Below are 24,586 nucleotides of genomic sequence, written 5' to 3'. Positions count from 1 at the left end.
CTCCCCTGTACTGTTTTATGTGACCCCAGGCATGACCAAGTAGAAACAAGCCATGGGTGCTTTGCCCTTAGAATAAGGACCTGGAAATCAGGTCGAGCTGCACTGAGGGGAGGCGTGGCAGCTTAGGGGTATTGTCCTGTCCTTCCATGGTCAGAGAGAAAAGCAGTATTCACTTGGTGGTGGTGCCAGGAACCCCCTTTCTCCAGGAACATCCAGAGAGGAGCTGGGTCGGGAAGGCCTGCTTGGGTCCATATCCTTTTGTTGGGGCAGTCCCCAGGAATGGTGCTAAGACCAGTTTGTTCTGTCCTCTCTGAGGACAAACAAAATCATTTTGTCTGGACTGCAGAAATTGGTGAAGACTCTGGCCATGTCCTAAGTCTTGGATTTTGCGGAGGAGGGAATCAATTGGTTGCTTCTGGATTAGACTTTCTCACTAGCCCTGTTCATGTCACTGGTAGAGTCTCTTTTCTTTGTCACCTGTCTTACACTAAGAGCTGCCCTATGGGGTGACAGTTGGGCTGTTCCAGACCCTCAGGCAGTTTCCTCTTTGCTTCCTGCAGAGTACATGATGCTCACGTGGTCTTCCTATGAGGGTTAAAAACAGCCTTCCTCTTATGCCTGCTTCATATCTTTGTGTGTTTTCTCTAGTCCGGAAAGTGGTGACTAATCACATTCGCCCTGCGTTTTGTGCCTCCCCTGGCAGTATCTTCTTCCTGTCTAGCTGGACTCAGCTGGTGCCTTAGTCTGCCCAAGCTAGAGAGGCTGCTGCAGGCAGATTGTGTTGCTCTGACGTTACTCATGGGGATGTCAGAAAATGAACGTAGAGAGGGACATTGTTTCCTTTTCTTGACTTTCTGGATCGTGGTTCCCACTGGCAGAACTTCATGTAATCTGTTGTACTGGGTGGGTTGCCCAGTTGCTGGTGTCTGGTACGTGCATGTTACTGGGACTCAGTGGGATTTTCCTACTTGTATTTGCTTCTGCTAAGTGCTTCTTAGAAGAATATAACCCAGATTTCAGTTGAATGTGCACGAATGGGACCGTCCTGGAAACCTTCCCACTTGAGGACTTGACTGTTAGTAATTAATTCAGCACATACTTTTAAAACCCTTAATCCATGGTAGGCATTTGGCCAGATGCTGAAATCCAGAAATGAGAACTGTTCCTGCTCTGAAGTCTGGGATCTGATGGCAAGAAGCAGGAAAATAGTTGTAGAATCCCGTTATTTTAGGTGTGGTGTGGCAGAAGAGCATAGAAAGAGCTCTACAGCTTGTGGGGAGGCTGTGCCAAGGGAGGAGGTGGCTGGTGGGAGCTCCCTGTGCCACAATCCCTAGCTGGATTCCAAAGCCCTTGATGACCTTGCTGGCCAGGAGTTCTTTGCTCCTTACAGTGGCCCCAGTTGGGTTGCATGTTGAAAGGTGGGGAAGACAGATAATAGGAGGGCCTTTGAGTCTGCTTAGTGTGGGGAATTCCGGCTCAGCCTCTGTTTAGAAGGCATGTGACTAGGAGCCAGGCCACCTGCTTTAGGCCAGCTTCCAAAGTTCACCTACAGCCTTGTCTCAAAAGCATGTGCCTTGTTTGTGCAACCTTCTCCTTATTGCGGCACTGGCAGAAGGTGGGAGGCCTGGAGAGTGGCTTCTGGTTTTATGGCATTGGTAGCACCAGGTGGAAGGGCTCAAGGACCAGGGCTTTGGCCCTTTGCAGAAGTTGGTTCTAGAGAATTGTCTTCATTAGGGTTACTATTGCTGTGACAAAACATCATGACCAAAAAAAAAAAAATTAGAGAAGAAAGGGTTTATTTGGCTTACATTTTCATGTTGCTTTTCATCATCAAAGGAATTCAGGACAGGAACTCAAACAGGTCAGGACCTGGAGACAGGAGCAGATGCAGAAGCCATGAAGGGGTACTGCTTATTGGCCTGCTTTCCAGGACCACCAGTCTAGGGATGACATCACCTACAATGATAGGTCCTCCTTCATCAATCAGTAATTAAGAAAATGCCTTACAGCTTTTTTTTTTTTCAAGATGGAATTTTTCTGTAGTTTTGGAGCCTACCCTAGAACTCAGTCTGTAGACAAGGTTGGCCTCGAACTCCCAGAAATCCACCTGTCTCTGCCTCCCAAGTGCTGGGATTAAAAATGTGCACCACCCTTGCCTGGCAAAATGCCTTACATCTTAGGGAGGCATTTTCTCATTTAAGATTTCCTCCTTCCAGATAACTCTCATTTGTGTGTCAAGTTGACATAAGACCAGTCAGCACAAGTATGTTGCAAGCTGCAGCACACTCTTTTCCCTTTAGGCTTATTTCCTCAAAGACTGACACCCTGTTCCTGAGGCTTAATGAATCATCAGAGTTTCAGAGTTCATCTGGCCTTTCTCTGGAAGAAGTCCCAAGGACAGGGAATACCATGACTCTGGGCTTGCAACACTACTGCTCTCTTCTCCACTTCTTGACAAGGTTTGGAGGAGGGTCCTTGGAATCAGTTCTATGAATGAGATGCTGCTGTCTGATTTCTCACCCACAGACACAAACACCTTATATTTGCCCAGGTACAGCCTTCTGTGCACTCTAGGAGCAGAAGCTCTTGTTAACACTTGAACTGCATCTTTTGCAGGCACTTTGGCCAGATGTGGCTAGGAAACAAGGAAATGGGGGAGGGGGCACCTGTGAGGTCAGGTGTCCTGCTTCATCACACCTTCTTGTTTCTTTTGTCTTCGGACCAGCCTGTAGTATAGTATTGCCATGGTTCACTGCTGGGGAGGCAGGAAGATGAGACTCTCCTGAGGACACCTCAGCTGGTAAGCAGCAGAACCAGAATTTCAGCTGTGCATGTAAAGATTTCCTCTTCTGACCAAGGCTTTGTGCCAATTTGATCTGTTGGAGGCTGATGGTGTTTTGATATCTAGTAACCTTTGCCTTTGTCAAAGATTAGCTCTTAACTATGTGATAAAATGTTTCTTACTGTGTTCTTGCTTTAGTTAAAAAAAGGTCAACTTTCAATTTGTGTATATATGTGAGTCTTCTTTCTTAACGTAACAGTTGGTCAGGTTTCCCCACAGCAGGGAACACAGAGATGGTAGAAGTGATGTTCTTGAGGGCCACGTGGCTGCTGGACTCAGGGTGGACTTTTGCAGTGAGCCATGAAAATTAAAGGGTGTTCAACACCCGCTGAAGTGATGCCCAGATCCTAGTAGAGAATAAACTGAGTTTTTGTCTGTAGGTTTAAAAACTGATTTTCGACCCTTATATAATTTTGTTTCTGTAACAAACTAAATTTGCCTTTTTTTTCTTGTGATGTACATTGTGGTTCTAACTTGTAAGAAAAATGGGTTATCAGTCAGTACAACTTTGGAGTTAAATGACCTTCCTTTCAGGAGTATAGTTTTCTGTAGCTCAGTCTGTTTCTGAATTCCACCTTTCCCTCCTCTTTCTATTTTTGTTCTTTGCTGCGCTGTCTGACTGGCTCCTTCAGTTTCTGGGAGGGGGAGATCCCCCCGCTTTTTTTTTATCAGTTCCCTTCTGCTGCACTTGAGACGGGCTTCTTGAGGGCTGTAGGAGACTTCTTGTAGAAGCTAGGCTAACTCATAGCAGGTGAACTGCTGTGTCTGCTGTGCCTCGGAGCCTTCAGCCACTTCTTGTTCGATGATAGCAGCTGTCCCTCCTGGGCCAGCTGCTCCTTCATTGCTTTCCCTGGTACTTAATTTTCTCAAGGTTGTCTGTAGTGGGGTTACAGCCCAGGAGTTGCTGGAGTCTGGAGTTGTGGTCCTTGTGCTCTACTCTGTGGTCAAGTTACAGTGTACCATCTGATCTCTTTAGTTTTGACATTTTAAAAGGTAATAAGAAGGTAACCTTTCACGGGTGAGGGTTGACAGTATGCTAGGGGTTGTGTTCCTCAGACTGGAATTTTCTCCTGGCTTGTGCCTGTCTCTTTGGCCAGAGAACTCTGGGCATGGCCTTGGAGGTGTGTGTGGCCCGTGCTTTAGACTCTTCTCTCAAGCGTTGGCCTTTGCTCTTCTATTACTAACATATATTCGCTGAACTAGCCTCCTGTCCTGAGTTTAAGGAGCCTGTTCCAAGTCAATTAAAACTAGGTATGGCCTTCCCTCTTGACCCCAATCCGTACCTCTCTAGTAAGTCTGATTTTGGACTATTCTAGTGCTTGGTTTCTGTTGTGAAGGAATAGCATGCCCTGTCTTGGAAATGTGTGAGCAGAGTAGTACTGTGAAAGGGTATGGCCAGTTGGAGTGTACTTGGGCAGCCTTACTGCAGATGACGTGTGTGTGTGTGTGTGTGTGTGTGTGTGTGTAATTCACTTTGCTGTTTTTCTGTCTTAATGAAGTTGTGAGACAGCATAAACACCAAGCTTAATGACTAGGATTGAACCCATGGCTTTGCTCATTCTGGCCAAGTTTCACTACTGAGTTATATTCCCAACACCTAATTCCCATCTTTTGGTCAGAGATATCCTATTTGTAATTTGTCCCCTGTGTTATCATTGTACCGCTGTGATAGAATGCCTAAGATAAACAATTTGTAAGAATGAAAGGCTTATTTCAGCTCATTGTTTCATAGATTTCTTCAGTCCATGTCTTTTGGCATTGTTGCTCTGGGCCCAGGGAAGCACACAGTGTCATAATAGGAGCAGGTGATAAAAGAATCCTGATTACTTCATGGCATCCAGGAAACAAGGCAATCAAAAGGAAGGGCTTAGGGTCTAAATATGAACTTCAGGGTATACTGCCAATGATCTAACTTCATCCAATCTTCTAAAGACAACACCATCCTCTAGTTGCATAGTAGTCTTGGGATCAAGCCTTCAACATGTGGGATACAAGATCCAGATTGTAGTATATTCCTACAAGAAAATATCCTTCCCACCTGGCACAGATCTTGTGCCTATTGCTGGCCTGGATGCCAGAGATGTGACTGGGGTGATGGAACTGATGATGATACCAATTGCTTTTCTTTTTTTTTTTTTTTTTTTTTTTTTTTATTTTTATTTTTCGAGACAGGGTTTCTCCGGAGCTTTTGGTTCCTGTCCTGGAACTAGCTCTTGTAGACCAGGCTGGCCTCGAACTCACAGAGATCCGCCTGCCTCTGCCTCCCGAGTGCTGGGATTAAAGGCGTGCGCCACCACCGCCCGGCTCCCAATTGCTTTTCTTAGACGATCTTCTGTGTGGGTTATTTCCCTGCTTTTCCTGTCATGAGAGTGTGTTCAAGCTTTCACTGTGGACCTCAGTTAGAACTTGAATGTATGGGACATTTTCTCTATTTCTTTTTGACATGGGGTATCATATAGGCTGGTCTCAAGTTCACAAGCTTCGTGCCTAAGTCTCCCAGCACTGGTTTTACAGGTGTGTACCTTCACGCACAACTTGTAGGACACTTTCAAAGGCACCGTTTTTTAGCAGGGCAATCCAGTCTTTGGAGTTGTGTGTCAAAGATGCCCGAAGAATAAATAAATCTTTGGATTTATATATATATTTTTAATTTCCATGTCTGTATTTCTTTAGTTTCTTCTTGGACCAAGATGACTGATGGAAACCTTTCCACCTCAATGAATGGTGTAACATTGATGGGCATTCTAGAAGGTCGGCCAGGAGACTCACTTCAGGACCTGCAACACCTGAGTGTCAAGGCACCCATATCCCTTTCAGTGCCTGACTATGGACCCACACTAAAACTTGGTTCTTTGGAAGATCGACACAGCCTTCAATCAGTAGACTCAGGCATTCCTACTCTGGAGATTGGCAACCCGGAGCCTGTGCCCTGCAGTGTGGTTCATGTGAAGAGAAAGCAGTCTGAGTCAGAGGTCATCCCTGAGCGGGCGTTCCAGAGTGCATGCCCCCTGCCATCCTGTGCACCCTCAGCTCCCACCAACAGTGAGCAGGAGCAAGTTGTACGGAAGTCTTCCACATTTCCCAGGACAGGCTATGACTCAGTGAAACTCTATAGCCCCACCTCCAAAGCCTTGAGCCGAAGTGACAATGTCTCTGTCTGTAGTGTGTCTAGTCTTGGCACAGAGTTGTCAACTACACTGTCAGTCAGCAATGAGGACATCTTGGACCTCATGGTCACAAGCAGTTCCAGCGCCATTGTGACCCTAGAGAATGATGATGACCCACAGTTTATTGATGTCACTCTGAGCTCCATCAAGGAAACCAGTGACCTTCACCAGCAGGATTGTGTTGCTGAGACTGAGGAGGGGAGGAAACTGAAACTATTCCAACCATTCAGTCACTTCTTTACGAGGTAACACCTTCACTATTTGGAGCAGAGCCAGGGCTCCAGATATAGACCTGTTGCCTTGTGCTTCCTTGTCTAATTGTATGTGTCTCCTTTGCACTATTAAGAGCTGTGCCCTATGGACGGTTGTGCCTTTTCCCTTTGCCTCAGAGTATGGGGAGTAGTATCTGCTGCTAAGTCAGCTGTTTGACTTCTCATGGCCATCTCCTGTGTCCTTGGCTCATTTCAACAGTCTTTGTTGCTTCTTGGCCTCTGGCCTTTTGTGGATGGGTCACCCACAGGTGATTATTATCCTTACTTTGTCATTTACTAATTACTTTGGTTTCTTGGGTTGAGATTATTACCAACATAAGCAACCCTGTTTGTAATTTTCTAATACTTCTCGTAGTTGCAGACTATGGGGCTGGCATTTCCAAGTGCCAGGGCCAGGAAAGGGACCTTTTTGCATGTTCTGGCCCTGGCCCTGTTGTTGAGGCATGTGCCGTGGCCACCCTGTAGCCACACGATTCTTATTGTGTTGATCCTACCATGTGCACCCTTCATTTAGTGCCTTGTTACCCACGTCCCCAACAAGCCTGCTGGGCTTCCTGTGTGTCCTCTAGAACCCTGTGAGGAGAGTTGCTTCCATTTTTCTTCTTGTTTGTGTACTTATGCTTTTGTTTAACAGGAGTCTGCCTATGGTTCTATTCTAGGCAGGTCATCTGGGAGACATAGGATGATAGACATGTTCTTAGGTCATAAAGGAGGGTGAGCTTATAGTCTGGGGTTGGGATACCACCACCAGTTAGTTACAGAAACTGAGATGCTCTGCATAAGGGTATGGGGGCTATGGATTGTATGTATAGGATTATTATCAGTCCTATATTTTTCTTTGGAGGCTTCTGTGCTATGAACTTGGCAGGTGGATTCATATGGAACATGTTTCTAGCAAGTCAATGTTAGACTTCGCAGTACTTGATGTGTTGTTCTGCTAGAGTCAGCCAGAGACTTGTGGATCTAGGAAAATGTAGTAACCTAGAGTTCCCCAGTTGCTTCATCAGGCAAATGTGGAGTGTCCTCAGTCAACCCAAGACCAGTCCTGAGTGAGATGCTCTTCACATGGCATGCAGTCTTCTGGGGACACCTTTGTTCTCGACATGCCAGCTGGTGGACCACATACCTCCAGTGGAGTCCTGGTAACAGAACTTGGTACTCAGTGATTACCTTCAGGAACCCTAGGGAGCCCTTGTGTGTTAGAGTACTTCTGAGACATCCCCTGCTGGGGATCTCACCTGTGTAGCTGGCTGGTTCCTGTTAACTTGGATGAGTGTTTGTAGTTCTCTAGAGTGCCTTATGTGACTCCTCAGATCAATCTCAGAGGGGAACGGGAAAGGAGACAGATTTTCAGTTACTTATGAGACAGGGATTCTTAGCAAATCTGGAAACCCTTTTCTGAAATAGAGGTGAAGTAGCATAGTGGGAACAGCTTGGTTTACAAGTCACAACCTAGCTATGTGACCTTGAACATCATTTACCCTTACTGAGGTTAATGAATCCCTAGCAGAGTACTGGGAAAAGGTACTGGGTATGTGGTATGTCATTTGTCCTCTTCAATCACCTACGTTATCCCCATCATCAGGGTGTTTGCTGTCTCAGCTCATTTTATCCAGAATTGAAGAGCCCAGTTGTGGTTGTGGAATTAAGTGGGTTAATATGTGCAAAATTAAGTGCAGATTCTGACACATGGATGATATCTTCATTAGGGTTACTGTTACTGTGATGAAATACCATGGCCAAAAGCAAGCTGAAGAGGAAAGGGTTTATTTTTATTTGCCTTACTCTTCCATATTACTGTACATCACTGAAAGAATTTAGGACAGGAACTCAAATTGGGCAGGAACCTGGAGGCAGGAGCTGATACAGAGGCCATGGTGGTGGTAGTGGGTGCTGCTTACTGGCTTGCTTAACATGAGTTTCTCAGCCTGCTTTTTTTTTTAAATATTTATTTATTTATTCTGTATACAGCATTCCTTCCATGTATGCCTGCAGGCCAGAAGAGGGCACCAGACCCGATTACAGATGGTTGTGAGCCACCATATGGTTGCTGGGAATTGAACTCAGGACCTTTGGAAGAGTAGGCAATGCTCTTAACCTTTGAGCCATCTCTCCAGCCCCCCCCCCCCACCTGCTTTCTTATAGACCAAAGTAATACCAGCCCAGGAATGGCACCACCCACAATGGACTGGGCCCTCCCCCACCAATCACTAATTAAGAAAATGCCCTACAGCTAGATATTATGGAGGCATTTTCTTAATTGAGGTTCTCACCTCTCAGCAGACTTTAGCTTGTGTCAAGTTGACATAAAGCTATCCAGCACAGATGACTTTATATATCAGCTGTTAGGGGTCATCATGACTTTCCCCTGATTTATTGCTACCTTTGTCTTATGGGGATATGGTAGAGTTGAGTTGTCTGCTGAAGTCTCTTCCCCTTTGGAGGAAATGCCTTCCATTTTGCAGTTTCTAGACCCCTCTCATTTCTTGGTTCCTGCCTCTTTATCTTTATCCAGCTCCAACACTGTTATAGGGAGCTACACTTAAGCACTGAAGCAGATGGACTATAAAAACAGATGAATCCAAGTGATAAGTCAGTGCACTGAGTCTAGTGGTGCCCCTTCCCCTTTCTAGAGTCTCAAAGTCTTAAAGAAGAGTTCCAACGTAGAATTACTTTAAGGGACAGGTTCAGTGGGACATACACTGAACATAGGCGAGTATAATCATGGGACCGCCTGGAGGGAGTGTTGGAGGGCTGAGCAACCACCAGGATGACTTCTGGGAGTGTCAGAACTGGGAGCTGCAAACGAGTTGGATGAATGAATGACAGAACGACAACAGCCATGGCTTCCAGAAACATTCATAAGAAGTCCCTCTAGGAAAGAGCACCTATGTCCCAGCCAATATCCACTGCTATTCTCTGTACGAGATATCCTGTTGATGCAGCGATTGCTGGAACCTCAGCCACCCCTCCTGTACCTAGAAGAGTGATCACCAGAACCAGGGTTCCGTCTGCACCTGGAGCAGTGACCACCAGAGCTGTGGCCCTACCTGCACCCCAAGGAGCAACCTTGGGCCTGCCTGCACCTGGAGATAATGATCAATGGAGACTCAGCTCTGCCTGTACCTGAAGGAGCCTTCAATGGAGCCACAGTCCCCAACTACACCAATTGGAGGTAGAGGGACCTCCTGAAGTACAGCCTTCACCTGTACCAATTGGAGGAAGAGATGGATAGATAACACTCAATAACATAAAGAACAATATGGCACCACCAGAAACTAATGATTCTACAACAGCAAGACTTGAATATACCAATGCAGATGAAACAGAAGAAAACAACTTTAAAAATAACTTTAAAAGATGATTGAGGCCCTTAAATAAGAAATGAAAAAATTCCTAGAGGAATTTTTCTAAAGAAATAGAGAAAAAGACAAATAAAAAATTGGAAGAAATCAACAAATCCCTTAAAGAAAACCAAGAAAAAGCAATCAAGCAGGTGAAAGAAACAGTTTAAGACTTGAAAACTGAAATAGAGGCAATAAATTAAACAAAAACCAAGGGACTTCTGGAAATGGAAAAATCTAGGTAAATGATCAGAAACCACAAATGCAAGCATAAACAATGGAATACAAGAGATGAAAGAGAAAAATCTCAGGTGTTGAAGATATATGATAGAAAAAAATAGATTCATTGGTCAAAGAAAATGTTAAATCCAACAAATTCTTAACAGAAAAATCCAGGAAATCTGTGACACCATGAAACACCTAACCTAAGAATAATAGGGATAGAAGGAGAAGTCATCCAACTCAAAGGCACAGAATATATATTCAACAAAATCATAGAAGGAAACTTTCCCAACCTAAAGAAGGACATGCCTGTGAAAGTACAAGAAGCTTACAGAACACCAAATAGACTGGACCAAAAAAAAAAAAAAGTCCCCTTGCTACATAAAAATCAGAATACTAAATATCAGAATAAAGAAAGAATATTAAGAACTACAAAGGAAAAAAGACCATCTAATATATAAAGGAATACCTATCAGAATTACCCCATCTTCTCATTGGAAACAGTGAAAGCCAGAAGATCCTGGACAGGTTTTATGCAGATACTAAGAGACCATAGATGCCAGCCAAGACTACTATACCCAGCAAAGCATTCAATCACTGTAGACGGAAAAAACAAGATATTCCATGACAAAACCAGATTTAAATAATACCTATTCGCAAATCCAGACCTGTATAAAGTACTAGAAGGAAAACTCCAATGCAAGGAAATCAGCTACATCCACAAAAACACAGGCAATAGATGATCTCACAACAACAAATCCCAAAGAAATGTACACACAATGCCACTACCACCAACAAAAACAAAAATAACAGAAACTAGCAATTACTGGTCATTAATACCCTTTAATATAAATGTACTCATTTCACCTATAAAAAGGCACAGGCTAACAGATTGGATACGAAAACAGAATCTATGCCTCTTCTGCATACAAAAAATAAACCTCAACTTGAAAGACAGACACCTCAGAGTAAAGGGTTAGGAAAAGATTTTCCAATCAAATGGACCAAAGAAGCAAGCTAGTGTAGCTATTCTAATATCTAACAAAATAGACTTCAAACTAAAATCAGTCCAAAGAGATGAAGAAAATTTCATATTCATCACAAGAAAAATCCATCAAGAGGAAGTCTCAATTCTGAATATCTATGCCCCAAATACAAGGACACCCATATTTGTAAAAGAAACAATACTAAAGCTTAAATCACACATTAAACTCCATACACTAAAAGTGGGAGACTTCAACACCCCACTCTCACCATTAGACAGATGTACCAGACCAAAACTTAATAGAGAAAGAAAGGAACTAACAGATGTTATGACTCAACTGGACTTAACAGACATCTTTCAGAACATTCCACCCAAGCACAAAAGAATATCCTTTCTTCTCAACACCTCATAGAACCTCTCAAAAATTGACCACATACTTTTTAATAAAGCAAACATCAACAGATACAAAAAAATTGAAATAGCACCATGTATTGTACCAGATCACCATGGTTTAAAGTTAGAATTCAACAACAAGACTTCAGAAAGAAGCCTTTTTAAATAACTATAAACCTTAAGAATTAAATAGACCTATAGACCTTAAGAAAATAGAAATTAAATAGACCTATAAATTAAATAGACCTATAAACCTTAAGAAAATAGAAACAGTCATCAAAAGCCTCCCAACCAAAAGAAGCCCAAGGCCAGAATTTCAAAGAAGAGCTAGTACCGATATTCCTCAAATTGTTCCATACAATAGAAGCAGAAAGTACACTGCCATAAACACATGGAAATTGAAAAATGCTCAACTGAATCACCACTGGGTCAAGGAAGAAATAAAGAAATTAAAGACTTCCTAAAATTCAATGAAAATGACTATACAATGTACCCTAACTTATGGGGCACGATGAAAAGCAGTGCTAAGAGGAAGTTCATAGCACTAAATGCCTACATAAAAAGTTGGAGAAATCCCACACTAGCGAATTAACAGAACACCTGAAAGCTCTAGAACAAAAAGAAACAAACTCACTCAGGAGGAGTTGACAGTGGGAAATAATCAAATTGAGGACTGAAATCATTAAAATAGAAACAAAACAATACAAAGAATGAGACAAAGAGTTGGTTCTTTGAGAAAATCAACAAGATTGACAAACCTTTATCCAAACTAACCAAAAGGCAGAGAGAGAATATACAAATGAACAAAATCAACGATGAAAAGGGGGACATAACAAAGACACTTAGCAAATTCAGAGAATCATCAGGTCATACTTCAAAAACTCCACAAAATTGGAAAATTTAAAGGAAATGGACAATTTTTTGGATAAGTACCACATACAAAACTAAATCAAGATCAGATAAATTAAATGGATCTATAAACCTTAAGAAAATAGAAACAATCATCAAAAGCCTCCCAACTCAAAAAAGCCCAAGGCCAGAATTTCAAAGAAGAGCTAATACTGATACACCTCAAATTAATTGTTCCATACAATAGAAGCAGAAGGAACACTACCAAACTTTTTATGAGGCTGCAGTTACCCTGATACCCAAACCTTTTAAAGACACGCTAAGAATTACAGACTAACTCCCTCATGAACACTGATGCAAAAATACTCAATAAAATACTGCCAAACCAAATCCAAGAATACATCAGAAGCATCATTCACCATGATCAAGTAAGCTTCATCAGAGAGATGCAGGGAGATGGTTCAACATACAGAAATCTGTCAATGTAACCCACCATATAAACAAACTGAAATAAAAAAAAAAACCCACATGAACATCTCATTAGATGCTGAAAAAGCCTTTGACAAAAATCAAACACCTTTTCATGATCAAGGCCTTGGAGAGATCAGGGATACAAAGAACATTCCTAAACATAATAAAGGCAATATACAGCAAACCAACAACTAACATCAAGTTAAATGGAGAGAAACTCAAAGCGATTCCACTAAAATCAGGAACAAGACAAGGCTGTCCTCTCTCTCCATATCTATTCAATATAATGCTGGAAGTCCCAGCTAGAGCAATAAGATTACAAAAGGAGATCAAGGGGATACAAATTGGAAAAGAAGTAGTCAAACTTTCACTATTTGCTGATGTATATGATATGATATATATACTTATGTATATGATAGTATACATGAGTGACCCCAAAAAATTCTACCAAGGAATGTCTACAATTCATTAACATCTTCGGTAATGTAACAGGATACAAGATTAACTAAAAAAAAAAAAAATTCAGTAGCCCTCCTATATATAGATGATAAACGTACTGAGAAAGAAATCAGAGAAACATCGCCCTTCACAATAGCCACAAACAACATAAAATATCTTGGGATAACTCTAATCAAACAAGTGAAAGACCTGTATGACAGAACTTTTAAGTCTTCGAATGAAATTGAAGATATTAGAAAGTGGAAAGATCTCCCATGCTCATGGATAGGTAAAATTAGCATAGTAAAAATAGCAATCTTACCAAAAGCGATCTACAGATTCAGTGTAATAACATCAAAATTCTAGCACAATTCTTCACAGAATTGAAAGAACAATACTAAATTTCATACGGAAAAACAAAAAACCCAGGATAGCCAAAACAACCCATACAATAAACATATGGAGGCATCACCACCCCTGACTTCAAGCTCCATTATAGACCTACAGTAATGAAAACAGCTTGGTATTGGCATAAAAACAGACAGGTAAACCAATGAAATGTAATCGAAGACCCTGATACTAACCTATACACCTATGAACCCCTGGTTTGTGACAAAGAAGCTACAAAGATAAAATGGAAAAAAGAACATATTCAACACATGGTGCTGGTATAACTGGATGTTGACATGTAGAAGAATGTAAATAGATCCATATCTATCCCTGTGCACAAAACTCAAGTTCAAATGGATCAAAGACCTCAACATAAATCCAACCACACTGAACTCATAGAAAAGGAAGTGGGAAGAACAGTTGAACACATTGGCACAGGAGACTACTTCCTATATACAACACCAGTAGCACAGACATTAATAAATGGGACTTCCTGAAACTGAGAAGCTTCTGCAAAGCAAAGGACATGGTCAACAAGACAAAATGGCAGCCTACAAGATGGGAAAAGATCTTCACCAACCCCACATCTGACAGAGGGCTGATCTCCAAAATACAGAACTCAAGTAATTAGACATCAGACTACCAAATATTCCTATTAATAAATGAGGTACAGATTTAAATAGAATTGCCAGCAGAAGAATCTCAAAAGGCTGAAAGACATTTAAGGAACTCCTCAACATCCTTAGCCATCAGAGAAATACAAATCACAACAATTCTGAGATACTATCTTATACCGATCATAATGGCTAAGATTAAAACTCTGATGACAGCTTATGCTGGAGAGGATGTGAGGTAAGGGGAACACTCCTCCATTGTTGTGGGAGTGCAAACTTGCACAGCTTCTGTGAAAATCAGTATGGCAATTTCTCACAAAATTAGGAATCAATCTACCTTAAGACCCAGCAATACCACTTTGGGGCATATACCCAAAGGAGGCACACTCACACCACAAGGACATTTGCTCAACTATATTCACAGTAGCATTATTCATAATAGCCAGAACCTGGAAACAATCCAGATGCCCCTCAACTGAAGAATGGATAAAGAATATGTGGTACATTTACACAGTGGAGTACTACTCAGCAGTAAAAAATAATGACATCTTGAAATTTGCAGGCAAATGGTTTGCACTAGGGGAAAAAACATCCTGAGTGGGATAACCCAGACCCATAAAGACAAATATAATATGTACTCATAAGTGGATATCAAACATAAAGCAAAGGATAACCAGCCTATAGTCTATAACCCCAGAGAAGCTAGAATCTCATCCAGAAACAGATGCAAAGATCCACAACTAACCCCTAGGCCAAGCTCCTGGAGTACAATCAAAGAGAGGGAGGAGCGATAATATGAACAAAGGGGTCAAGACCATGATTGGGAAACCCACGGATTCAGCTGACCCAAGCTAGTGGGAACTCACTGACTCTGGGCTGACAACAGGGGAACCTGCATAGGACCAATCTAGGCCCCCTGAATGCAGGTGTCAATGGTGTGACCTGGGCAATATATGGAGCCACTTAAGCACAGGAGACAGGGGAGAGCCTTGGTCCTGCCTCAACGAGGTGATGGGACAGACTTAGTTGACTTCCCCGGGGAGGCCTTATCCTCTCTGAGGAGTGGAGGGGGTGTGGGCAGGGAGAATGTGGGGGAAGCAGAAGAAGAGGAGGGAGAGGTAACTGGGATTAATATGTAAAATACACACACATACAGTCACAGAGAATGTTCAAGAATGCAGCCCAGAGCTTAGCTGAGGTACTCTGATGACTCTGGACTGCAACAGTGTTTGTGGAGGGTGAACCAGGACTAGAACTGCTCCTATGGGGATTCCAGGCCAGGCCATACCATTTTATATTCCTTGTCTGGCCCCTCACCCTTCTGCATTCTGCTCCCTACAACCACAGTGAGTTTTTTTTATCTGATCTGTAGAAAGATGTATGGGTGGGAAACCAGTTGCTCTTGGGGAATATGGCTCCAGTAGAGGAAGTAGTGGAGATGGTCAGAGAGCTTCTGAATCTGACTTCTTGATGAGGTTCCTACATGAGATGGGAACAGCGGAGTAGATGCCCCATGGAAGTGTAGGCATAGCTACTGTTTGTTCTTCTTTTACTTGCAGTAACATATACCTGTGTACCAGATTGCTCTGAGCTGTAGACTGGTTCCTGCCCTCCTAGACGTGGTAGATATCTTGGGAGATTGGTCACTGCAGTTGGAAGCACTGGTTCAAGGCTCAAGTGGACTAGGTTTATTGTCAGCCCTCCTTCATAACTGTGTGACCTTGAACAGCTTTAGTGGAGGAAAACAACTCAAGTAAGATCAAATAACTAAGGAATCTAGCTTCCTGGGATTACTTAAGTAGTAACTTTTTTTGGTTTGATTTTTAAAATTTATTTATTTATTTATTTATTTGCCTTTTTGAGATAGGGTTTCTCTGTGTAACAGCTCTAGCTGTCCTGGAACTGGCTCTGAAGACTAGGCTGACCTCAACCTCACAGAGATCTACCTCCCTCTGCCTCCCAAGTACTGGGATTAAAGTGTGTTCCACCACTGCCTGACCTTGAACAAACATTTTGTTTCCTAATGCACTTGTGAGCTTTTGATCCCATACTGTACATTCTTCGGTTGAACCTATTGCCCAGTAGCTTAGAGAAGGATTTCTATACCAGGCATTGTTGATGTTTGAGATGGATACTTGTCTGTGGGCAGCTGTTCTGTGAGTGTTGTATCAACCCTGACCTCTGCCCACTAGATTCTGGCACCATCCCCCAATTGTAAAGACGAAAATGTCTCTAGACATTATTGCCCCATATCCTGGGGATGGAGATGGGTGAAGAGTGGGGAGAATCATCAACCTTTCAGGTGCACCGGGCAAGCAGGTTATAACTCTTGGTACTTAAGTACATTTATTAGTGTCATTTGAGCAGAATCATCAGCTCACAAGGGGGAGCTGTGTTAAGGGATCCTACGAATCCAATGTAGTAGAACCCAGAGAGCAGTGGGTGAGGAATTCAGTAGCATGCCTTTGATGTGGCTGTTTTCCTCAGGCCATGGGGTTGGTTTCCAGAAGCCAAAGGTTTAATCTGCTGATCTGTGCCAGTCTAGGAAGTAATAGTTGCTTTCCTTACTTACATCTTCTGTCATGTGGTCTTTTAAAAAAACTCTCAGAGGAGGTGATCATGGAGAGTCCTTTGTTACAAATGTTCAATTGAAGGCAAAGCAGCAAAACAAACAAACAAAAAGACTGAAAAGAAAAAAAAAGTGTAAAATAAGGCCAGGAGGTAATGGCACATGCCTTTAATCTCAGCACTCAGGAGTCAGAGGCAGGTGGAGGCCTAAATTTGAGGCCAATCTGGTTTACAGAGTGAGTTCTAGGACAGCCCAGGCTACACAGAGAAATCCTATCTCAAAAAACAAACAGAACAAAACAATATCAACAAAATGAAGGCAAAGCAGACTTTGCCAAAGGAAGGTATAGGGATAGATACAGCCTTTGGGGATGCACCTGACTGTGCTTCAAGGCCTGGAGTGATGGATTTTCTAGTCTGCTTCCTGGCCTGGCAGAGGGCCCTTTGGGGGCAGTCTGTTTCTGGCTAGCCCTGCTTCTACTTGTAATTCAAAGACAGTGGGAGGACCATGGTGGTTTGAGAGCTGGGGCTGGAGCACCTCACCAGCTGTGTCATTTTGTGTTTTGTGACCCTGAGAAAGTCATTTAATCTCTGCAGCCTTTAGTATGAACTTGAGTGACCTAGGACTAATTGTTCCTCTAGAAAAGAGTCAATGTGATAGAGTCGTAACTCAGTGTTAGAGCATTTGCCCAGTGCATGTGAGGTCCTGGGTTAAATTAAAAAATTAAAATAAAATAAAATACACAAATCACCCAAGTGAAGAACTAATAATGCAAGTGTTAAATGAGGAAATAGAAGTTAACTCTCAAGGCAGAGTATGCTCCATACATACCCTATTTCTGGTCTGCCTTTCTTCTTTTGTTGGAGTTTCATATTTGGTTTCAGTGTTATTTTTAAAAATGCTTCTGTGTAAAGATATTTACTTCCACCAGTTTAAAAGCGAATCTTCAGGTAGATACTTTGATATGGTACGAATATGTTTAACCACAGTTTTAGCTAGGCTTTGAGGATTTGATCCATTGGCTGGCGACCATAGACTATGGTAAGGAGGAAATTTAGAGACAGGCGATAGCTCATGAAGAAGAGGTGAGTTCATTCACCAGGAGGTAGGTGCACTTTTATGTTCCTGGTGCTGTTCTTTGTTTTGCATGGCTGCCTTTTTCAGGCTGTACAGTAATGGGGAAGTAGCATGAGGTGGGACCCTAGGCTGCCAGTTCATCCTTTGGGCTGCTTCAATTTGCTTTCCTGGACTTTATTAGCTTCAGAGCGGAAGTCTGTTCTTGGTCTCTTGCTGCTAGAGTTTTGGATATGAATTAGGACTATCTCCCCATTTGTGGGAGGATCTTCGCAGAAATGAGATGCAGGCCATTTTTTCCCTCTCTTTGCTGCTGCTCTCTGGTACCTACTGATATTGTAGAGATGGGAGACTTTCCTACAGCTTTGACACTGGTCTGTTTTCAGCTTCCTGGATGCTGAGAGCATTGTCATGCAGGAGAACCCTATGTTCCTTTCCAGAGGTAGTGATGCTGACTTCCTGTTGGGTTTCTTGAGTTCAGCAGTTCCAGTAGCAGCTCCCATTAGCATATCAGGTACATTAGCTTCTTGTTGCCCAGTGACCTGTTCCTAGGAGCCAAGGGATCATTCAGAACCAGCTTCTTCATATGATCTTGAAATCACCTTATTCCTGTGTTAAATCCATTTCTGCTTTACAGACCTAGGTTTTTTTTGTATCTTGCACTGGGAGAGCTTACTGATTCAGGAACATTTTGGTAATTTTTCTTGTATATGTGGAAACTGTGACAGGGGCTGATTAATTTGCCAGTAGAGTTAGGGCTTGGGTCTTTGACCTTTAAGATTATGATCTACAAGACAGGAATAAATTCACACTTAAAATGTTGTTAGGTGAAATGGGAAGGGATGTACCTAGATGTGTAATAGGTGTGTGGCTGGCATAGTAATATTTATTGTTTTATGTTGCCTGACTTATTTTCTAATCCTATGACCATTTTAGAATTAGCACCAGTAAAATGAGAGGTCGCATTTGATTTATAATCATGACTTTTCTACACAGTCTGTTTGCTAGTGTCCTATGACTTTGAGCGCCAGAACACTTGCTGTGTATTTCAGGTGCTGCTGGTATGTGCAGATGCTTGTGCATTGCTGAGATACCAGGGAGGGAGGGCTGTGCAGTGGTTTCTCGACCTAGCTGTGTGATGGTGTCCTCGCCTGTGGTCTTGGATAAGACTTAGTCTTTATGTGCTTGTCTGTGAATAAGCTGAAGTACTTAGTTATGGGTCTGTGAGAATGAAAAGAGCCATCTCAGGTAATCAGTATGTTGTGCTCCAGGAGCCAGGCAGAAGAGAAGGCAGAAGATTGCAAGATGGGTGGACTGCTGCAGAGACCACTATATCAAATCTCTCTACTGTGGAATGAGGATGGGAAGAAAGTCAGTAATAGGATAAAAACAAAAACTAAGAGATTGGAGCCGGGCGGTGGTGGCGCACGCCTTTAATCCCAGCACTCGGGAGGCAGAGGCAGGCGGATCTCTGGGAGTTCAAGGCCAGCCTGGTCTACAAGAGCTAGTTCCGGGACAGGCACCAAAGCTACAGAGAAACCCTGTCTCGAAAAACCAAAACAAACAAACAAACAAAAAAAAAACTAAGAGATTGGAATAGAACAGAACAAACAGAAGGAAAAGACCCTAAGAAAAGGCACATGAAACAGATAAAGATGCAGAGACTACTTATATACACACACACACATATTCCATGAAAATGCTAAACTGGAAGCTATAATATATGCAAAGAACCTGGAGGGGAAAATAAGAGAGAAAATATATATAAATAGAATTAGAAAATTAAATTTAAAAAAAAAGCCCTGACTTGATATTATGAGACAAAGAACCTACAATGATACTGTTGAGTTTGTTTTCTGTTGGCCATCTCCTACTTGGCATGCAGCCTGCCCTTAAGAGGAGTTTGTTTCCCCAGCTGAGAGTCCCTTAGAGAAGACTGAAGTTGCATTTACATGTAGTTGTCAATTGGAGTAGCTTATGGGTTAGGAATGGGGACCTGTGTCCATGTCTCCTTTCAGCTCAAGACTCCATCTGGTACAGATCTTTGTACATGCTGCCTTAGTCTCTGCGAGTTTATATGTTCTTTTGTTGCTTTAGAGGGCGAAGCTAATTTTTTAAAGCTGAGTGATATTTCTCCATATGAATTTGGCATAGTTTATCTGTTTGCTCACTGAAGGGCATCTTAGTTGCTTCTAAGTTTTGGCATATATGAACAGTTGCTGTTGTAAAGATCCATGTGGGTTTAAGTTTCTTTCAGGAACTTCCAGGAGTGCAGTTGCCTTACTGCATGATAAGCTTGTTTTCCAAGGTGCCTTCACTGTTTTATATTCCCACCAACAATGAATGAGAATTCCTGTGCCCTGTCTCCTCATCAGTGTTTGCTGTTACTACTTCTTGTTGTATTGTTCTGGTTTTCTTGGTCAGATAGGAAGCAGGGTCCTTAGCTGACAATATTCTGGGATGTTTCTATAACAAAACATCATTGAAATGAATGGTCTGAAAACACCAATTCTGGAGGCTGGGATGTTCAAAATAGAGGCCCAACAGATTTGGTATCCATTGACACACCAAGCTTGTTTTGATGGATGATGGCGTATTAGTTACTTTTCTTGTTGATGTGAGCAACTTAAGGAAGGAAGGGTTTATTTTGCCTCACAGCTTATAGATAGCCCATCATGGCAGGGAAGGATTGGTGACAGGAGCATGAGGCAGCTGGTCACATTGCATCTGAAGTCAGGAAGAGAGACAGGTGTGCCAATGGGATGGTGCTACTCATGCAGAGTGGGTTTTCCTTCTTTCATTAAGCCTTTCTAGAAATACCCTTATAGATATACTGGTGATATACTTCTATGGTGATCCTAAATCCCATCAAGTTAGCAGTCAAGATTAACTATCCCAGGCAGCCATCTTCAAAAATTATTTTAATATTTATTTTTATTATGTGGAGGATGGTGCCAGAAAAACGTGTTGGATTCCTTGGAACTAGAATTAGAGGTAGTTATGAACTGTGGGATATGGATTCTGGGAACCAAACTTGGGTCCTCTGGAAGAACAGCAAGCATTCTTAACCACTGAGCCATATCCCCAACAGCCATTTTTGCTATACCTTCATGTGCCAAAGGGGCAAGTCAACTCTTTGGGGCCGCTTTTAAATGGACACTAATTCCAGTCATGATGGCTCGTCCCTAAACTACTTCCCAAATCTGCCACTAAGTAATGTCAACTTGGCGATTAGGATTTTGGCATGTGAATGTGTTCAGGCCATAGGCACAAGGGTGGATGGAGTAGTGGGTTTGAGGAGGGGGGTGGTGCTGAGGTTATCCTGAGACATAGATATTTGGGCGGAGAGGGGAACATTGCTGGGCCCTGCTGAGCGAGTGGAAACCAGTCAATGTGCCTCTGTATTGCCTCAGCCCCAGCTATGGTCCCCTCCACGGGCACTTGTGTGGGGTGGGGTTGTAGTTTTCTGAATGCAGTGAAGCAACTAAAAGGTAGGAGTTAAGTGACCACACTTAAGTGTGGTCACAGTGGTGAGTTTTAATTTTGTGCTGAGTAGCATGAGCCCCTTGTGGGTGATGGGCAGTGAAAAGAGGAGTCAGCACCAACTTTCTTCAAATCCAGTGAGAGGAGGGGGTCAGAAGGAGCTTGGTGGGAACTTTGAGGTTGGTCAGTATTTTCCTGCATGGACCTATTCCACTCAGCTAGTGATTTCAGCTGTGTTTGGAGACTCTAGCTAGGGAAGGATGAGGAAAAGAGTGTTTTATACACACACACACACACACACACACACACACCTTATATGTTGGGGGGTGAGTAAGGCAGAATACCATCTCACATTTCTTATTCTAGTAGGCACTGCTTTGGTGGACAGGCCTTGATAAGAGAGACCCTTGCATGATTTAAGAAGATTCCATTTATGGGGAAGTAGAAAAAGACAAGATCTCCTGAGTAAATTGGGAGCATGGGGACCTTGGGAGAAGGTTGAAGGGATTGGGAGCAGAGAAAAATGTAGAGCTCAATAAAAATCAATAAAAAAAACTAGAAGAAAAAGATTCTGTTTATGAGTAGCACTCACTCTCAGGGAGAAGTTGGCTTGGACTAGAGGGTGGTGCATGGTTCCTCTGTCCGGGGATAGGGGAAGAATCTGAGTAGCTCTGAATATAGGGCCCTTTTCAAGAGCCTGCTGGTGACTGTAGTGCTCAGAAGGTATGTGGACCATGGATGCTTGGGGTACTCTACTCTTAGGTGGGCATAATTAAGCACTATCTCTAGAGAGGCCCAGGTTACTTATGGTAAGAGAAGTAAATGTAAGAGGAAATGCTCAGGAGAAACATGTGGGTGTGAGGTACGACTTCCTTTTCTTTAGCCCTGGACCTCTCTAGGGACTCCACCCTTACTCCCAGCTGCTTGTCTGCACTTGATGTTCCCTTGGCAGTTTCCCCACTAGGTAAGAGCCTATACAGCTTTTCCTCCCTAGGACCTGCCTGCAGAAAAGAGAACTTACTCAGTGACACGGTTTCTGTGCTTTTCTTGAGAGGCTTTTCATCTCAGAGTCATGTATGCAAATGTTTAGCCTATCCTCCATGTTCTTTCCAGCTTTGGAGGTCTTCTGTGTACCCCAAGTAGTTTGTATTCTTAATAGACTAGTCCATAGAGGATGCCAGGGGTGTACATGTCATCACAAACGCTCTTTGCTGTTGCTTTGGCTGTTCTGGTGGGTCCTGTGTTTAATTCCTTGGGTATTCCCTATAGCAACACTCAGCAGACTATCTGTCCTGATTCTGCTTGCCACACATAAGATCTCATTTTGCCTGTGTAGTCTGAATGCATCCTGTAGAATGGTGATACACTTGCTGCCAGACTATTGGTGCCATGGAGAGAGAAAGCAGGTGCTAGAGAGTGTGAGAATGAGAAAACTGAAAAGGTTGTGTCCTGACAGGTGGTTGGGAGCTGGAGTTTGCTGAGCAGGTAAAGATTTGAATTTGGGTAAAGGAGAGTGCTCTTCAAAGATCTCATTGCAGGGACAGGGTTTCTAAGACTGATAGGACTTGTCTCATTTACTACATGTCTGTCTTGCAGTTGCTCAGGACGTGTGTCAGTGCCTAAGCAGTTCACCAGCTCCTGGTCCCAGATATCCTTGGAAGTTTGTACTCTCTTAGCAAATTCAATCCTTTTGGTTGTCTGGAGTCTACTTTGTAGAGTCTGGCCCTGTGTTGTCCAGTCTGTTAGCCATTAGTTAAAGCCAATTAAAATAACCTGCAGTGGAAAATTGAGATCCTTAGCCTTACTAGCTACATTCAGGCACTCAGTAGCCATGTGGGAGTCAGCGGCTGCTGTATTGAATGGCTCAGATGGGTACATCACCACTGTGGTGGAAAGTTCTGTTGTCTCTAGAGGACAGCCTGTGACTTTATTTTTAAACTTGTCCCTTTGATATATAAAAGCAACACAGTTACTGTTGAACCAGCACGCCATAATAAAGGGGGTGAATCTCAGAGAAGCCTGCACAGAGCACCATGAACAGGGCCAGGGCCATGGCCATGCTGAAGTTGATCTTGACCATTGGGCCATCTCTAGCTCCTGTGTATATACTGAAGCCTTTTTTAGTTTAACAGTATGCAGCAAAGCTATTTGGGTATGATTCTACTTTCATACCTACTGTAATTTTTCTTTATTCCCTTACAGACCTTTTATGAGTTTTGTTTGTTTGTTTGTTTGTTTCGAGACAGGGTTCCTCTGTAGCTTTAGGGCCTATCCTGGAACTAGTTTGTAGATTAGACTGGCCTCGAACTCACAGAGATCCGCCTGCCTCTGTCTCCCCACTGCTGGGATTAAAGGTGTGCGCCACCACCGCCTGGCCCTTTTATGAGTTTTAAGCATTAAAAAATAGACTAGTGCTGGGATCTGCCTCAGAGAAGGGTACATGCTTAGCCTGTGTGGGGTCCTGGGTTCCATGCTCAGTAATGCAAAAACAAAACATCAGTATCAACAACTAAAACTATAAGCTCTTTCTGTGGGTTGATGCCCTACATTTTATCTTAGAGAAAAGTTTCTTACATAATTACAAGTTGTTTGTATACTTTTTAATAATGTCTTTGTGGTCTTCTTCCCTATGAACCATTTACTTGCCCAACAATAAGGAAGTGGGCTTCATTTCCACTGTGTGTACTACAGCCTGCTTGGTCTGAATGTAGATGATGAAATGGGGGGTGGGTTTTCAGAGTTGTTACTTTATGGCCATTGCCCCTGACCACTGGTCATCTCTGACTGCCCCCCACACTCCCACACACACCAGAGGTCACAGTGCTGTATGCCAGGAGCCTTTCTCCACCACCCAGACTCTGTTTTATGAATAATGGTTTCTTAGCAATGGCTAGTGATGGTCAGAATTTGCCATAGCTTTTGCCTTTCATTAGTATGATAGAGGTTTGGAGAGGACTATCTTGCATACCTTGAGCCTTCTCCTTATAGACTCTGGCTCCAGTGCTATGCTTCACACTTCCTGCTTCTTCCTGAGGTACTCCCTCCTTTCTACTCCTTCTGTATTTGTCCAATTACAGCATTGTTGTGGTTTTGTGAGACAGGGTTTCTCAGTGTATTCTTGGTTGTTGTGGAACTTCCTCTGTAGTTCAGTCTGGCCTTGAACTTTTAGAGATCTCCCTGCCTTTGCCTTCCAAGTGCTGGATTAAAAGCGTGCGGCACCACGGTAGGGACAATTGCAGCAGTTTTAAGGGCCAGCACGGCAGACACCATTCTCTGAAGTTTCTCCAATGCAGAGACAGCGCCTACAGAGCACTATACTCTTGCCTGTCTCCTGTAGGTCACTATAGACTGGAATTGTCACTCTTTCACTCTGTTCTGTCTCCTGCAGGCACACTGTAGTCCAGTGTTTCCTGTATGAGGGAAAACAAGGGATCTGCTGTCTTATGGAGAAAGCGGCCCAGATTTATTGGGTT

At 42.9% G+C, this 24,586-nt stretch overlaps 1 protein-coding gene across 2 annotated transcripts in view; it reads left to right on the top strand.

The window, feature by feature from the left end:
- The first annotated feature begins 5,515 nt into the window (after positions 1-5,515).
- The window catches only part of Tbc1d14 (TBC1 domain family member 14), an 89,653-nt gene continuing 70,582 nt past the window's right edge, over positions 5,516-24,586 (top strand). The window contains exon 1 of one of the 2 annotated variants that reach the window (XM_041636311.1): positions 5,516-6,254. In XM_041636311.1, the coding sequence (XP_041492245.1) occupies positions 5,533-6,254 (722 nt within the window). In that variant the 5' untranslated portion in view covers positions 5,516-5,532. The remainder of the gene's footprint in view (positions 6,255-24,586) is intronic. The other variant, XM_041636313.1, reaches the window with a different exon arrangement.

Source organism: Microtus oregoni, unplaced genomic scaffold (assembly GCF_018167655.1).
Source record: "Microtus oregoni isolate MIOR12 unplaced genomic scaffold, Mior012 000049F_ref0000343, whole genome shotgun sequence".
Lineage (NCBI taxonomy): Eukaryota > Metazoa > Chordata > Mammalia > Rodentia > Cricetidae > Microtus > Microtus oregoni.
Note: the sequence above shows the minus strand (reverse complement) of the source record. Positions and strands in the feature narration are given on the sequence as shown.